This window comes from Mercurialis annua, linkage group LG3 (assembly GCF_937616625.2).
Source record: "Mercurialis annua linkage group LG3, ddMerAnnu1.2, whole genome shotgun sequence".
NCBI lineage: Eukaryota > Viridiplantae > Streptophyta > Magnoliopsida > Malpighiales > Euphorbiaceae > Mercurialis > Mercurialis annua.
In genome coordinates, this window is record NC_065572.1 from 72,945,020 (window position 1) to 72,960,412 (window position 15,393).

The following is a 15,393-nucleotide window of genomic DNA, read 5'->3' on the forward strand; positions in this document are numbered from 1 at the left end:
AAGTGATCCTTTGTTCAAAAAAAAATCACAAAAGTTAAACTAAAAAAATATGTAAAATCTTATTTTCTTACCGAACTAAAACATACTCCCTCCGTCCCAATAGAATTGTCCACTTTACCTTTATCACACAGTTTAAAAAAAGCACTTATTGTTTATGAATTTTATGATTTTTTCTTTACTTTTTTGTCATACCCCTATTTAATATAGGGTGCACTTGCAATTTACTCATTAGTGGATTTTAAATAGGAATAATATAGGAAAATTGAATGTAAAAATTAGTTGCTTTTTGAAAGTGGACAAGAGTTTTGGGACAAAAAAATTTCTTAAAGTGGACAACTCTATTGGGACGGAGGGAGTAGTAAATTTATATTGAAAAAATTAATTTAAAACTTTTTTAAAATAAAATATTAATAAAAATATTATAATTAAAAATTTAATTTATTTGTGGGTTATTGTAATAAAATATTCATAAATGCCACACAAGCGAACGGTTTAATTTTTTATGCTAAAAATAAAAAATTGGAATCCTTGATGTCACGTTTAATAGAATGAGCTAAATTATCCGATTTTGAATGATGTGAGATATTTAAAACTTTTTATATAGAAATCAATTGAAATCGGCTAGTTTAGAGCACTCACGATTGAAATCTTTTCGGTTTGATTCATGAATGACTAGAAAAGATTTCAAATATTTCAAAATGGGCGGTTTTGAAAGTTTTGGTATAACTGATAAAATCCACAAACGTTTGGTTTTTTATTGGAATTAATTCTTTTTTATATTGAAATATATTAAATTTATGAAAGTGTTAGGTCTTTAAAAGCTTCAAATAAAAAAAAAATTGGTCCCAAAGGGTATTGTACGCTTCAACTAATAGAGATATTTTACATTAAGGTGTTATTACTTGTTTATTTTCTTTTCGGTAAAAAAAAAAAGAATTAACAGCTGTAAGTAAGTAAGTGTTTAAGTAACTGCAGCATTAATTTTGGCGTTTTAAAAAGATAGGCCGCGTGGCTACTTTATTTTTATTCCTAAATGGATTTGGGATTATAGTCAAATCAAAACCAAAAACCAGTTGTCATTAGGATTACATTTTATGCTTATAAAACCGAACCCAACCCAACCCAACCCGCCACTATTAATTTTTTGTTTACCGCCATTTCACTTCTCAGTCTCAGTCTCAGTCTCTGTTCTTCATCTTCTTGTTTGTGTTTCTCTGATTTATTTTATTTTTCTCTCCGAGTCTTTGATTCATCTGTGTTTTAATATGTTTTTCTCCGAGTCTACGTGTGTTCGTATTTGTGAGTGTAATTTTGTGCCTAGTTGTATTTTTGATTTTAATTTTCCCTCCGAGTCTTGTGCTTCTGTCTCAGTAATTGTTTGTGTTTCTCTGATTTATGGATATATCTGTGTTTGTTTACTCCGCTTTTATATTTTCATTTCATTTTTCTCTCTGAGTCTTTGATTCTTTTTTTTCCTATGTGTTAGGGCTTCATCTATGTGTGTTTGTATTTGTGTATATATTTATGAGTGTAATTTTGTGTCTCTGTATTTGTGTTTGGATTTGTGAGTGTAATTTTGTGTCTCAGTATTTGTGAGTGTAATTTAGTTTGTGATTGTGTGTTTGTGATTTTGTGTCTGTATGATGAGTGCGAAGGTTGTTCGTGTTAGTCATTTTTGTTTTTAATTTTTTTACATGTGTGTGAATTTTTAGTTTCTTTGGGTGTTCGTTTTTGTATTTTTGTGTCTCAGTGTTTGTTGTCTATATTTGTGAATGATTTTGCCGTGAGTAATTTTTCTTTTTCTTTTTCTTTTCTCTTTTGAGTGGGTTTGTGTGCCTAGTTGTGTTTTTGCTTTTTTTTCTGTGTTCGTGAACGTTCAATTCTTCTGGGATTGTTTTTATGAGCTTTGGGTATTTAGTAAGAATAGTATTGGAATGATGAGTGACCAAACGTCCTGAGTGTGGTGGTTGAAAGGATTGATGATAAAGACTAGGAGAAGAAGAAAAATAAGCGCCGATCTAAGCAAGAATCTCCTAGTTTAGGTATTACATTATACTATTTTTCACTTTTTTATTTTGTGCTTGTCTAACACACTGTTTAATTGACTGTTCTTAGTGAATGGAGGACGAGAGTTGTCACAGTCATGTGGAAATGGAGGCAATAAAACAAAGAATTATATATTTATGAGTGCAACTTCTCATCTAGGCAGCCAGATTTTGACGATTTCAGTTCCCTGCCAGCTATGCATATAAATGGCCATGTTGAACACCTCATCTCAGGTTATTGTTGGTAAGGCATTTTTAAACTCTTGTCATGATCCAATGAAGGTTTGTTTGCTAATTGAATTTGATTACAATATTTTTTGTCCTTCTTTTTCTGCTAGGTTTTTAATTTGGTTTGCTTTCTTTGATATTTGGCAGAAAGGTGATGTGTTTAAAACAGTTTTCCGTGTTAATGCTCACAAGAGAAATGAGGTATTTTCTTTATTAATTCAGTGATGTTTCTTTATCTTAAGCTCTTAGTCAGGAGTCATTGCTCATTGGTTTGCACATACTGTTTGTTGCAGGCATACTGTAAAATTGAGGTTGTATCTACAGATGTGTTCGTTAGTGGACTTGCTGCACAAAACAGAGCTGTAAGTTTGGTGTTTGAGGGACTTTTAATTTTCCACATTTGTCATTAGTTTTTAGATCAATTTCTTCTTGAGTAGTTAGACAGTGTCATGTCTTTGCATTCTAATAAGATTCTTGATTAGTCTATACTCTTTAGTAGCAATAAGTATTCATGTTGAAGCTTTATAGTGACACCACATTCACTTTGAATGGGATGTAATATTCTAATGGTTTGAAATCATTATTTTCTACCTACAGGTGGAAGGGGACGTAGTGGTTATCTAGGTTGATCCATTGGTAGGCTGGAATACGATGAAAGGGTCAAATGGTCTATCCGATAATAGGTCACTCGCAGAAGCTTGCAGTGCAGCAGCAAAATCCAGTGAAATAGCTAGTGGAAGCTGCAAGGGTATAAAGTGGACATTGACAATGAGTATAGTGGCTCTGGAAGTTCCTCTGTTCAGAAGGGAAATCATTATGAGGATTGTTCATTACCTTATAAAACCAAACCCGCCACTATTATTTTTTTTGTTTACCCGCCATTTCATTTCTCAGTCTCAGTCTCTATTTTTGATCTTCTTGTTTGTGTTTCTCTGATTTATGGATTTTTCTATATATCTGTGTTTGTTTGCTCTGTTTTTTATATTTTGATTTTGTTTTCCTCTCTGAGTGTTTTTCTATGTGTTTGTGCTTCTTCTATGTTCTCAATGTGTGTATGTATTTGTGAGTGTAATTTTGTGATTTTGTTACTTTAGTTTGTGGTTGTTTTTCTTTAGGTCATTAACTTTTGTAATTTTGTGTATTTTGTGACTTTTAGTTTGATCTGTTTTCATATTTTGATTTCGTTGTTTTCTCTGATTGTATTTTACGTTTCTTTGATTCTGTGTTTTTCTATGTGTTTGTGCTTTTCTATGTTCTCAATGTGTGTTTGTATTTGTGTATATCTTTGTGAGTGTAATTTCATGTCTCTGTGTTTATGATTTTCAGATTTTGTGTATTTTGGTTTGTGGGTGTCTTATTTGTAAGTGTATTTGTGTGCGAATAATTTTTGCTTCTAGGTAGGTATTGTTTTTTTGTCTAGTTTTGTCTTGGTGTTTGTGATTTTGTGTCTTCAGTTTGTTGGTATCTTCTTTTTAAGTGTATTTCTGTGAATGATTTTTGTTCCTGATTTTCTGTCTTTTAGTATGTTCATTACCTTATGCATAGCAAGGAGAATGAAAGAAACCCGCTTGCTTCCATGGCTGTATTTTATTCTCAGTACATCCAACGGGGTATTTGTAGAGTTGATATGCCAGCACGTCTAAACACTTGCATAGTGATGTATTTTTTCTTGATTTATTTTTGTATAGTTGTCCTAATGGCACGACTTTGCTATTTATTCTACATTTCAGGTTGACCCTGTTTCAGGATGAAAATTTTATTGTCTCCTCTCTGCCCTTGCTGATGGGTCTTGATAGTGGGATTGAGAGTTTCGTACTCCTTTTTTCCTCTATACTTTATTTCTGTAAGAAATGACGTTTATTTTTATGTGCATGAAGTGCCTTTGACCCTTGCTTATATACTTGCCATAGAAATTTATCTCTGTGCGATACTAGTTCATTACGTACTGCAAAGAAAGAAAGCTCTTAAGGACATGACTGCTTATCTTACAAAGGAAATCTTGTTTTTATTTACTAATTCTTGATGCTGGTCATGATGGGATGCATGTGGTACAGTTACTTCCCGATCACGGACTGGAGATGCGCCATCTGTCATCTCAATTATTCACTCTTTGCAATGGCTTCATGTATGATACACTTGCTTAATGACCACCTCTACTTTTCCTTACAGGTTTCACAAAGCAATTTGAGGGACCTGTTGCTGCAATGTTCCGCAGACGATGCTTCTGATGATCGACAAAGTGCTTTTGCACTGCTTGGCGACCTTGCAAGGGTGTATGTCACTGGCAGAACTCAAGTAAATTCTTCTCTGCTGATTGGGTACAGTTGAATTAAGGCTGAGAAGTGTTGTCTGTTAGCAAAACAAAATGGTTGGTATTACCCTAGTGTATGTTTGCGTCCTCAGGCGTGGTGTATGTTTGCGCCCTCAATTGGCCATATTTCTTGATGTTGCAGCCAAACAACTGGTTAGTAAACCTATTTTCATGGTTTCCTTTTTATTTTGGTTTGGCTGTAGATTTACCTAATATATGTATATCACAGAGCACACTTAAGCTCAAGGGAACTGTATCTGTTACAAACAATGCTTGTTGTGCTACTGGTGAAATTAGCAGTCAAGGTATGTGCTCAACTTTCCCTCTCCCTCTCTCTTTCTTTTGAATGTATTTTATTTATTGAAATCAATTATTTATAATTATAGGTTCATCAAGAAGTTTTTCTCAATTGTTATGACTCTTATATCAAGTTTAGTATCAATCCTTCAACACCCAGAGGTAATTGTCTATGTCATAATTATTTCTACTTAATTTGGGGTTATATACCACATGCACAGGTGTTTAGCAGTGCATGTGCAACTGTTTTTTTAATTTGCAATTGCATAATTTTCTGAATAGGACCTCAACAAATCACTAAATAGAAAATAGTGCATTCACTTTTGGGAGGCTTGTATTGGTGTCCTGAGATTACATCACCTCATATGGAGCATTTCATACAATCATAGTGTATGCTTTGTCTACGTAAGTTGTCCATTTATCTGCTCAAAATAAAGTAGTCTATTTATGTATTTACAAAATGCTTTCTTGTGCCAACTTCTATGGTGTCATCACATCAGAAAATGTTTGAATGGCAGGATTCGTGATGATATTGAATAGGAGGATGATATTCTTAAGTTGAAATTCTTAAGTTGCTTGGTGCATTATGTGTTCACAAAGATCGATAAATCAGGTTGCTTTAATTTAAGTATTTTTTCAATTAAGAATTTCATAATTTGGTGGGATTATTAACTTTTTGCTTGTTTGTTTTCTAGGAATCTACCAACTGTTTGGAGATATGTGGGAGATTGAAAATGGGTTTGCCTGTATCTATAACTTTGAGATTTAATTATTTTTTTGATTTTTGATTATTGGGTATTGGGTATTGTGTCTCTACTTGTTTTTGTTTAATGGTTATATGACTTTCCAGGATTCCATTATATGGTGGAGCAATATAAAAAAGTAGGTTTCTTCTTAAGAACAGTATTTTCCATCTCAGTTGATCATGTGAAGAATGGTATATACTTGTTAAGTTGGATCTTGAATCGGATGATATACGAGATCATCTTGCAAAATTTGCCGAGTCTTTAAATAAAGCAAGAACTGTGAAATAATCTCCAGTAAATAAATCATCAAAATTTGGTAATATTTTACCTGGATTAGGGGAGATTGTGGATAAAGAACATAAGAAATTTCTTGCTGGTAATTATTGACAAGAGGTAGGAAGAACAAGAACGCCAATTACTGGAAATGGATCGGGAGGAGTTGTCAAAGAGGCGGAGCAAAAGAGGCATGCTTTTGAACTTGAGCAAAGGAAGACGAAGCAAAATCCTTTAAGAAATAAAGCAGTGAGAGAGAAATATTATAGGCATTGCTAGAGGGAAGAAGAGGCATCTTCACTGATTGATACTGCCTTTCAACGTCGATTAGTGGAAAAGACATGAACTTGAGCAGCAACTAGAGAATGAACTGAGACAATGTCATGATGGGGACCTCAAAAAGAAGAATAAGGTGTCTCAGATGCTTGACAATAGGATAATTTTCCAAGAAAGAGTGGTAGGATAGTTCAGAAAGAATAAATTAGATCATCCCGGAAGTAAGACAGGGAGTCAAGAGAGAGAATTTATTATGAGAAGTGTGAAGAGGAGACTCAGAAACTTGCATAGGGGGAATCCGGGAAGCATGAAGAGGCTGAGAGATTAAGGAATGTAGAAGCAGAACACACAGAAAAATTAGAAGCAAAGAGAGGGAGTTATAGATTGAGAAGAAAAAAGGAGATTAACTGATGCCCCTTCTAGGCCTTTAGATCTTCATGCTCTGTCATTTTCACATAGAAGATAAGTCAGTTTGTCATTTCCATTTTTAAAACAATAGTTTAAGTTATGTTCTTAATTAAGCATTAGTAATCAGGTATTTCTAACTCGCGTGTGCTCTTTACTTGGTGTAGAATGGGCACTATATGAATAGGTGGTAATTGCAGCTATGGACTGCCAATCTCTTGATGTTGCAAAGTTATTACATTCAATTGCTTTAACAAGTGTCTTCAGAAGCAGAATTACCCTTTGAGTCTTGGTCAGATAAAGCTGTTGTTGAACCATCCTTTTATGATCATGCAATCCCAAGGTAAGACAAGCTTATTCTTTTTTCATCTTGTTGTTCTCTTTGATTTCAAAATTTGTTATTTTAGATTGTAGCTTGGTTTGAAAGTATTTTGTTGTCTGTATTGAAATGCGCTATTTTAAGTAGTCAGCCAGTTGATTAGGTGGAAATGGAATGCCCGCACTTACACGTGACATTCTATATGCATTATTCTCACAATACAACGCAATTTTAGTACTGAGCACTATTCTCTATTAGATAGTTGTTTAATTCATTGTATATTTTTGATTTAGCAAAGAGTGCCTCTTGCCACATCATGGAGTGTTCAGCTTCCAAGATATGAAATGTTCATATTTATTTTTCACAAACTTGTCAGATTCGTATATGCTGCTTTGCAAAGGTTAGTATTAGTCTTGCTAGCTAGATTCATACTTATGTTATGTTCAATTTATTTTCCAATGCTTATCTGTTTATGAAATGCAGACTTCTAGAATTGACACCTATATGAAGCAGCTGCAATTCAGATCCTAAGTTTTATGTTCAGTATCAGGCAACCAAGAGGTAGATGTCAATTCTTCTCCGTTTAATTCTCTAGCTTATATGTACTTTAATTCAAATTGTTTCTTTTAAACTTGAACTGGGCTGTGTTAAAATTGACACTTCATTGATTTAAGCTTAGAAAGTTTCTCACTTTTTGTTCTTAATTCGGTTGCTAGGACCAGATAGAGGACTCCTGGCTTCTTGCTCTCCTGTGGCTCAAGGTTGGTGGGTCAGGTGGCGAGGACCCAGAAATTGTTTTATGTTAGGTCTGTTTTGGATTCTTTGGAAACAAAGAGTTTCTGATGTGATTCTCAATGGTAAATTGGCTGTTCTTTATTTTGCTTTAGTTTGTGTTGTGTTTTCTTGAAGCCGTAATATGTTTATCTGGTTTTTGGGTGTTTCTTTTCTTTGCTCTTGAATTTGAAGTTAGTGTCTTTGTTTGATTTTTAAGGAATTTAAGGAATTTAATTAGTATTTTCACTAGTATCAGTTAGTCCAACTGATAAGCCATCTCAAGAAATTCAACCACTAATCACATATTTCTAGATCAGTTTGATCCTTGTAGCTTGGTTTGTTTTAACGGTGAGAAAGATATATGTAGCGTCTGGTAGTTTTCAGAATTTGTTGGAGGAGAATATGAAAAATTTGTTCAAATGAATTGGTCTGCAGTCTGAAATTATTTCTAGGTTCAAGACCCAGTAAATTATGCTCAGATTCTAGGCATGCTCTTGTTCTGTTCTTTTCTTTCTCTTTGTTTAGTGTCATTAATGCACAACAAGACACTAGGTGTTTTTGAGCTGTATTAGTTTCAATTTGGTCTTTATTTTTGAACAAAGGGTCAACGCGCCCACTAAACTTGTGTCACGGGGTCATCTAACCCAATTTATACTTTTTTGAGCAAATAACCCTAAAACTCTTCATTTTCGGGTCAAGTAACCCCGTAATTATATTTTTAAAACGCGTAAAATACAAATCGGAGGTGAGGGATGCAAAAAAGTAATTACATACTTCCCTAATTGTTGCGATAAAATTATCCTAAATCTGTTTTTTAAAATAAAAATATAAATTATGGGGTTATTTGACCCAAAAATGAAGAGTTTTGGGGTTAATTGCTCAAAAAAGTATAAATTGGGCTAGATGACACCGTGTCACAAGTTTAGGGGGCGCGTTGACCCTTTGTTCCTTTATTTTTTGCTTTTGGACTTAAATTTGACCTTTTACTGAATGGTATTTTTTCCAACTCCAAAGGGTTGTTTCCACTAGAACCAGAGCATAATAGAGGACCAAAACTAAAAGTGACTATTATTGGAGGTGGTCTTATCGGGATGTCAACTGCAGTGGAGCTATTGGATCAAGGTCGTGAGGTGCTGCTCATTGTACTCTTTAAGCTATCTGATGCTACCCCAAAGATCTCTTTTGTTTTTGTTTCTATGCACACTTTATTTTAATCCTAGTAACTTGATTTTTTTAGAACTCCAGAGGTAGTGTGGAACATGGGATTTTGTGTCTTTTTTTATTGCTACAATAATCTTTTCCGGTTTTGAAGAAGGTGAAGTATTCATGATTAGTACTGTATTATGAAATTTTATTGATGAATGTTGTCATGCTCAACATATTTATATCATGTGCCAGAGATTGACAATTCATTTTTACCAATAAATGTGGCAATTGTTTTATTCTCTGATTGTTGTTTTGAATCTATGGATGAACATAGGTGGGTGCAGATAAGAATTTACTTGCGAAGGAACACACTCACACATTTGTGAATAAGGTGGGGTGAAATTGCAATAATTATCTAAAATTTTGAATTTTACGTTCCTTTTAATTTTATTTTTTTGGCATAGCGAATCTCATATTTTCTTAATCTTTTGATAAGTTTACAATTTGGATTACAGAGCTTGATTTTCGTTTTCCAATAGGAGCTCCATTACATGTGATCCATCCTTTTCCAACTACAAATCAGCTTAAGGTAATATTTGTTGGATGCTCATTCTGATTTTATCCATACATCCATTTCTTAGTGTAAGCTCAAAATCGTTATAATTGAGGGCAAGTTTAACTGAGTAAACATATATTAGTATTGCAGCCTAAGTTTGTCCATTCGACATTTCGCCAATAATGATAGTGCAAGAGAAAAGTTTTCAAGGGATTACTCGTCTTTTAAGTTTAGGATTGATGAACTTGCATGAAATTACTGAGTCGTGTATTGAAATTTTGGGCTTCACCCTTATTCTCATAGTATCTATTTCCTTCAATTAGTTTGTAGTTCCTTGTCCACTGCAATACTCACGGTTCCTTTCTCTTGAATGCCGTTCAAGTGCAGACATGATAGAGCAAGAAATGTTTTGGCTCTTGCGTTAAGCCCAGTTGTAAAGGCCCTAGTTGATCCAGATGGAGCATTGAAGGACTATACGGGATTTAGATCGCGTAAGCAATAACTAAATTTTCATTTCAGTTTTTTTTATGTAACTTATGGGCATCTCCTTCATTTCCAATGTAAATGTCTTTTACTTGAAACTGCATTTTGTTCTTCCAGATCAGCTTCTCCGACTGGTTTTTGTCTAAAGGTGGTACATGTGTTAGTATTAAGAGAATGTGGGATCCTGTTGCGTATGCCCTTGGGTTTATTATTGATTGTTGTCAAGTCAAGAGTGTTGTCTCCCAGTCATATTTCTTTTGAATGCTCAACATATTTTTATCATGTGCCAGAGATTTACAATTCGTTTTTACCAATAAATGCTGCAATTGATTTATTCTCAGTTTATTGTTCTTGAATCTATAGATGAATATAGGTGGGTGCAGATAAGAATTTACTGGCGAAGGAACACACTCACTCATTTGTGGCATAGCGAATCTCATGTTTTTTTAGATCTTTTAATAAGTTTACAATTTGGATTGCAGAGCTCGATTTTTCGTTTTCCAATAGGAGCTCCACTACATGGGATCCAACTTTTTTCTAACTACAAATCAGCTTAAGGTAATATTTGCCGGGAGGTTGTCCATTCTGATTCTATCCATATATCCATTTCTTAGTGCGAGCTTAAAAACGTTGTAAGGGCAAGTTTAATTGAGTAAACATATCTTAGTATTGCAGCCTAAGTTTGCCCCTTTGACATTTCGCCAATAATGATAGTGCAAAAGAAAAGCTTTTAAGGGATTACGTGTCTTTTAAGTTTAGGATTTATGGACTTGCATGAAATTATTGAGTCGTGTATTGATAATTTGGGCTTCACCCTTATTCTCATAGTATCCATTTCCTTCAACTAGTATGTAGTTCCTTGTCCACTGCAATACTCACAGTTCCTTTCTCTTGAATGCTGTGCAAGTGCAGACATATGATAAAGCAAGAAATGCTTTGGCTCTTGCGTTAAGCCCAGTTGTAAAGGCCCTAGTTGATCCAGATGGAGCATTGAAGGACTATACGGGATTTAGATTGCGTAAGCAATAACTAAATTTTCATTTCAGTTTTTTTTTATGCAACTTATGGTATCTCTCCTTCATTTCCAGTGTAAATGTCTTTTACTTGCAACTGCATTTTGTTCTTCCAGATCAGCTTCTCCGACTGGTTTTTGTGTAAAGATGGTACACGTGCTAGTATTCAGAGAATGTGGGATCCTATTGCGTATGCCCTTGTGATAACATCAATGCTCTTTGTATGCTCACTATATTCTCCTTATTTGCCACTAATACAGAGGCCTCTTTACTACGCATGCTCAAGGGTTCTCCAGATGTATATCTGAGCGGTCCCATTAGAAAATATATTGAAGATAAAGGAGGCAGGTATGGCTGTAAGACAAAGATATCAAATAAACTTAGTATATATGCTAGATTATTATTCATTGTTGTTTACGTTTCTTCAGCATTTCTTTTTGAATATATGTTTATCTGCTTGAGCAGGTTTCATTTAAGGTGGGGATGTAGGCGGATACTTTATGATGAGTCTGCTGATGAAGAAATATATGTCACAGGGCTTGCCATGTCAAAGGTAAATGTTTTTTTATACTTCTCTTGTATACAAGATGCCATTCCATATGTCATTGATCCAGTGTTAGTTTAGTCATCAAGGCTACTCTTTTGAATGCCTCAAGCACAACGATAAGTATTTTTTCCCCTTTTCTTAATTCTGAATTACATTATTCTGACTGTAATTTTAGTTGGAATTTATGGAATTGTATGATTACTATTATAGAACTACCTGATCTCTATATTTAGTGATAAAATATAAAATAACTACCCAAATTTTTCTTTTTGGAGAAGAACTACCCAGAAAATTATAAAATAAAAACGACACTAAAAATAGATAGTTTCTCTTATAGGATTTGATGTTTAGTGTTCTATAGCTGCTCACTATTAGTATTTGCTGCTTTTATAACAGGTGTTTCAAAGATACTATTCAGAGCATATAAACTGTCAAAGGTATATATATAGAGTGTTTAATCTCCAAATATACTTTCATGTTCTGATTGTTTTTATTCTAACAAGGGTATTAACTTTGTGAACTTACTTTCAGATTGATCATTTATGTCTTTCTCGTGCTTACTCAGGGACAGTAGGTGGACTTCCCAGTTTTTTCCTATGCCTTAATCGAAACTGAGTATTGACCTCTGCGTTTTTCAGCTGGATCCAGGCAGCCTGAAAATACTTTGTCTGCTACATACTATATTAGTTTTTTCCTATGTGTCATTATCTTACATTGTCTGCTACATACTATAGTAGTTTGGTTAATGGTTACAATCTTCACGTCAGGAACAAACTCAAAGATAAGTGCTCTTCTTCTATTAAAATTGGAATTATATATTTTTTATTTATAATTGTGAAGTTTGCTTTTATTGTTATTGAGTTGTATGATTATCATGAAATTTTTACCATGTAAACAAATAAATCAATTCTAAAAATAATATGATTGTTTTTACAAGTTATACATATATTTTTTTTTAATTATATATTTTTCGATAATCTATATGACTATTTAGTTAAATGGTGAAATCTTTTTCAAAATTTGCATCTGTAGTTATATTTTTTGTACAACTAGGGTTTAGGGTTGGGAATAGGGTTTTAGTATACTTCGGGTTTAGTATTTAGCATTTATGTATTAGGTTTAGGATTACAGTTTAAGGTTAGTATGTTTAGGGTTAGGGTTTCAAGATTAAGGTTAGTATATTTAGGGTTAGGGTTTCTAGATTAAGGTTTAGGATTTAGTATATTTAGGAATAAGTTTTTAAGGTTTAGTATATATAGAGTTAGGATTAGGATTTCAGGGTTTAGGATTAGGGTTTAATATTAGTATATTTACGGTTAGTGTTAGGATAACGGTTTAGGATTTAGTATATTTAGGATTAGGTTTTAAGGTTTAGTATATTTAAAGTTAGGATTAGGGTTTCAGGGTTTAGGGTTAGGGTTTAATGTTAGTATATTTACGGTTAGTGTTAGGATAACGGTTTAGGATTTAGTATATTTAGGATTAGGTTTTAAGGTTTAGTATATTTAGAGTTAGGATTAGGGTTTCAGGGTTTAGGATTAGGGTTTAATGTTAGTATATTTACGGTTAGTTTTAGGATAATGGTTTAGGATTTAAGGTATTAGGATTTAGTATATTAGGATTGACTCCAGGTAAATTCATCTTTTCCCACCTATCATCCTTTTTTTTCGTGCAGTTACTGCCTTTGAATTATTAGTCGCTATTTCTAACTCGCATGGTACTATATGAACATGTGGCAATTGCAGCTACGGACTGCCAATCTCTTGATGTTGCAAAGGAGTTGCGTTCAATTGTTACTGCTAATTTCAGATGCAGATGTGAAGCTTGTTTTCCCGAATGAACAAGTGCCTTTTGAAGCAGAATTACCCTTTGAGTCTTGGTTAGATAAAGCTGTCGTTGAACCATCCCTTAATGATCCTTACGATCCCAATGTAAGACAAGCTTATTCTACTTCCATCTTGATATTCTCTTTGATTTCAGAAGTTGTTATTTTAAGCCGCAGCTTCGGTGGAAAGTATTATTTTTTTCTGTATTGAAATGCTATTTTAAGTAGTCAGCCAGATGATTAGTTGGCAATGGAATGCATGCATTTGTGTTAAATATTCACAATTTTAGTACTAAGCATTATTCTGTATTAGATAATTGTTTATTTCATTTTAGATTTTGAATTTAGCAAAGAGTGCCTCTTGCCACATTATGAAGTATTCAGCTTCCAGGCACTTTGAAATGTTCATTTTATATTTATTTTGCGGCTTCCATACACTATAAGTCTTGAAGCGACGGATTTATCAAATTTTTATATGCTGCTTATGTTCTTACAAAGGTTAGTAATAGTCTTGCTAGATTTATACATATTTTCTATTCAATTTTTTTCCAATACAATCTGTTTTTGAAATGCGGCTTAAGGTCTGAAAAACTACCGACCTTTCAATTTTTTTTCAATTGCACCCTCACCTTGTAATTTCTTCAATAACACCCTATTTCGTATTTTTGACTTTCAATAGCACCCCGACCTTGTAAAACAATCAATTTTACCCTATTTTGTATTTTTGACTTTCAATAGCACCCTAAATCATCAAATTAAACTCATTTTTCAAAGACTTATTTGAATTTTTTAAAATTAAAGGACTTGTTTAAAAGTGTCCAAGTAGAAAAAAGTATGATTTCACCTTTAAATTTAATTTTTTTGAAAATTTTCATCCTTATAATAATCAAATCATCTAACTTTTTTAATTTAGAGTGCTATTGAAAGCCAAAAATACAAAATAGGGTGCTATTGAAAAAATTACAAGGTGAGGGTGCTATTGAAAAAAAATTGAAAGGTCGGTAGTTTTTCAGACCTTAAGCCTTGAAATGCAGATTCTAGAACAAATCTGAGTTTGAAACAAATCCTTGACACCTATATGAAGCAGCTGCAACTCAGATGCCAAGTTTTATGTTCTGTATCAGGCAACCGAGAGGTAGATGTCAATTTCGATCTCCATAAACAACTATTTTTTTCATTAAGAGTTGACCAACTGTGGTATGTGATTGTAGTGGCTATGGAATTGCTGCAAGGGCTTTGACTGCTGTAATAAGGGTCATAATGATCGCGGACCAAAGACAAAAGACAATGCTGACTGATAAAATTTTGAATGCACTTGATCTCGCTTCACCAAATGAACTCATCGGGTATTATTTATTATTGTTATAACTCTTTTCCAGTTATCAAAATTTATGTTCAATTGTTGCTTGGAATATGAAATTTCTGTAACATGTCTTTTATAGAGACGGCTTGTAATTTAGGCAGTGTAAACCGTCTCTAAAGCTCCAGACTAATACGAACCATGAATTCAATCCGATTCAGTCAGGCTGTCCAGCATTCACAGGTCCAGTCCAGCAGCTTATACGTGCTTCACTCCTGCATACTTCAGCTTCCTGCCACCACAGTTAAACCTGTTGTTTAAGTGTGTTAGTCTTTTTTAGAGTTTGTTAGAGGCAGTAATTTTTTTCTCTGTTTTCTTAAGCATTGGCAGCTTGTATATAATAAGCTAAACATTGCTCAGTAGAATTACTAAGTTGTAATCATTGTATTGCAATTAATAAAAACTTCCTTTCTCCTCTCAATACAGACGGTAAAACTTAGCAATTTTCACCCAAAATATTTATTCTTTTTTTATACAATAATTATTTCTAATAATTTAATTTCAATGACAACAATTTGAATTAAGTTGGGAGTTACAGATGATGTACTCATAAAAGATAAAAATCAAGAAATTCAAGTGCAATTGTTCATCTCCATTTTGCAGGACTTAGTTTTGACTTGTCAAGAAGAACAAGAAACCAAGCAAGGGCAAGCTGAGCAGGACTACATCCAAATAACTTGGCCAAATTTTCTGCTCGAGTATAAAATATCTTGTTCTTTTTGATATATTTTTTTGGGAATCTTGGATGGTATGGGACATGGTAGGCAATTAGTTAACAAGCACGATCGC

General features: G+C 33.5%; 1 protein-coding gene and 1 long non-coding RNA gene across 33 annotated transcripts; both read left to right on the forward strand.

Moving 5' to 3' along the window:
- The first annotated feature begins 1,091 nt into the window (after window positions 1-1,091).
- LOC126672976 (uncharacterized) lies at window positions 1,092-11,363 on the forward strand. 28 transcript variants are annotated; one of them, XR_008790387.1, is made up of 24 exons: window positions 1,093-2,042; window positions 2,116-2,289; window positions 2,421-2,474; window positions 2,567-2,635; window positions 2,871-4,085; window positions 4,443-4,568; window positions 4,677-4,737; window positions 4,814-4,889; window positions 4,971-5,043; window positions 5,164-5,286; window positions 5,400-5,494; window positions 5,577-6,924; window positions 7,194-7,300; window positions 7,384-7,461; window positions 7,617-7,757; window positions 8,689-8,804; window positions 8,912-8,989; window positions 9,155-9,211; window positions 9,336-9,409; window positions 9,700-9,867; window positions 10,772-10,877; window positions 10,989-11,022; window positions 11,133-11,220; window positions 11,338-11,363. It is a non-coding gene; the product is annotated as an uncharacterized LOC126672976 (long non-coding RNA). The 28 variants fall into 28 exon arrangements; XR_008790376.1 differs by lacking the exon at window positions 11,338-11,363 and adding an exon at window positions 4,184-4,321 and having other exon boundaries at window positions 10,989-11,047; window positions 11,133-11,222; XR_008790380.1 differs by lacking the exon at window positions 11,338-11,363 and having other exon boundaries at window positions 1,095-2,042; window positions 5,577-6,642; window positions 6,749-6,924; window positions 10,989-11,047; window positions 11,133-11,222.
- Window positions 11,364-12,054: 691 nt separating this feature from the next.
- On the forward strand, window positions 12,055-15,025 carry LOC130014732 (uncharacterized). Of its 5 annotated transcripts, none has more exons than XR_008790366.1 (5): window positions 12,055-13,350; window positions 13,580-13,742; window positions 14,279-14,379; window positions 14,456-14,590; window positions 14,687-15,025. XR_008790366.1 is itself a non-coding variant. In XM_056105190.1 (3 exons), the coding sequence occupies exons 1-3, from the start codon at window positions 13,331-13,333 to the stop codon at window positions 14,850-14,852; spliced, it is 303 nt and encodes a 100-aa protein (XP_055961165.1). In that variant the 5' UTR covers window positions 12,055-13,330; the 3' UTR covers window positions 14,853-15,025. The 5 variants fall into 5 exon arrangements, 1 of the variants encoding a protein (XP_055961165.1); XR_008790367.1 differs by having other exon boundaries at window positions 13,636-13,742; XR_008790368.1 differs by lacking the exon at window positions 13,580-13,742 and having other exon boundaries at window positions 12,055-13,050; window positions 13,165-13,350.
- Window positions 15,026-15,393: the final 368 nt, after the last annotated feature.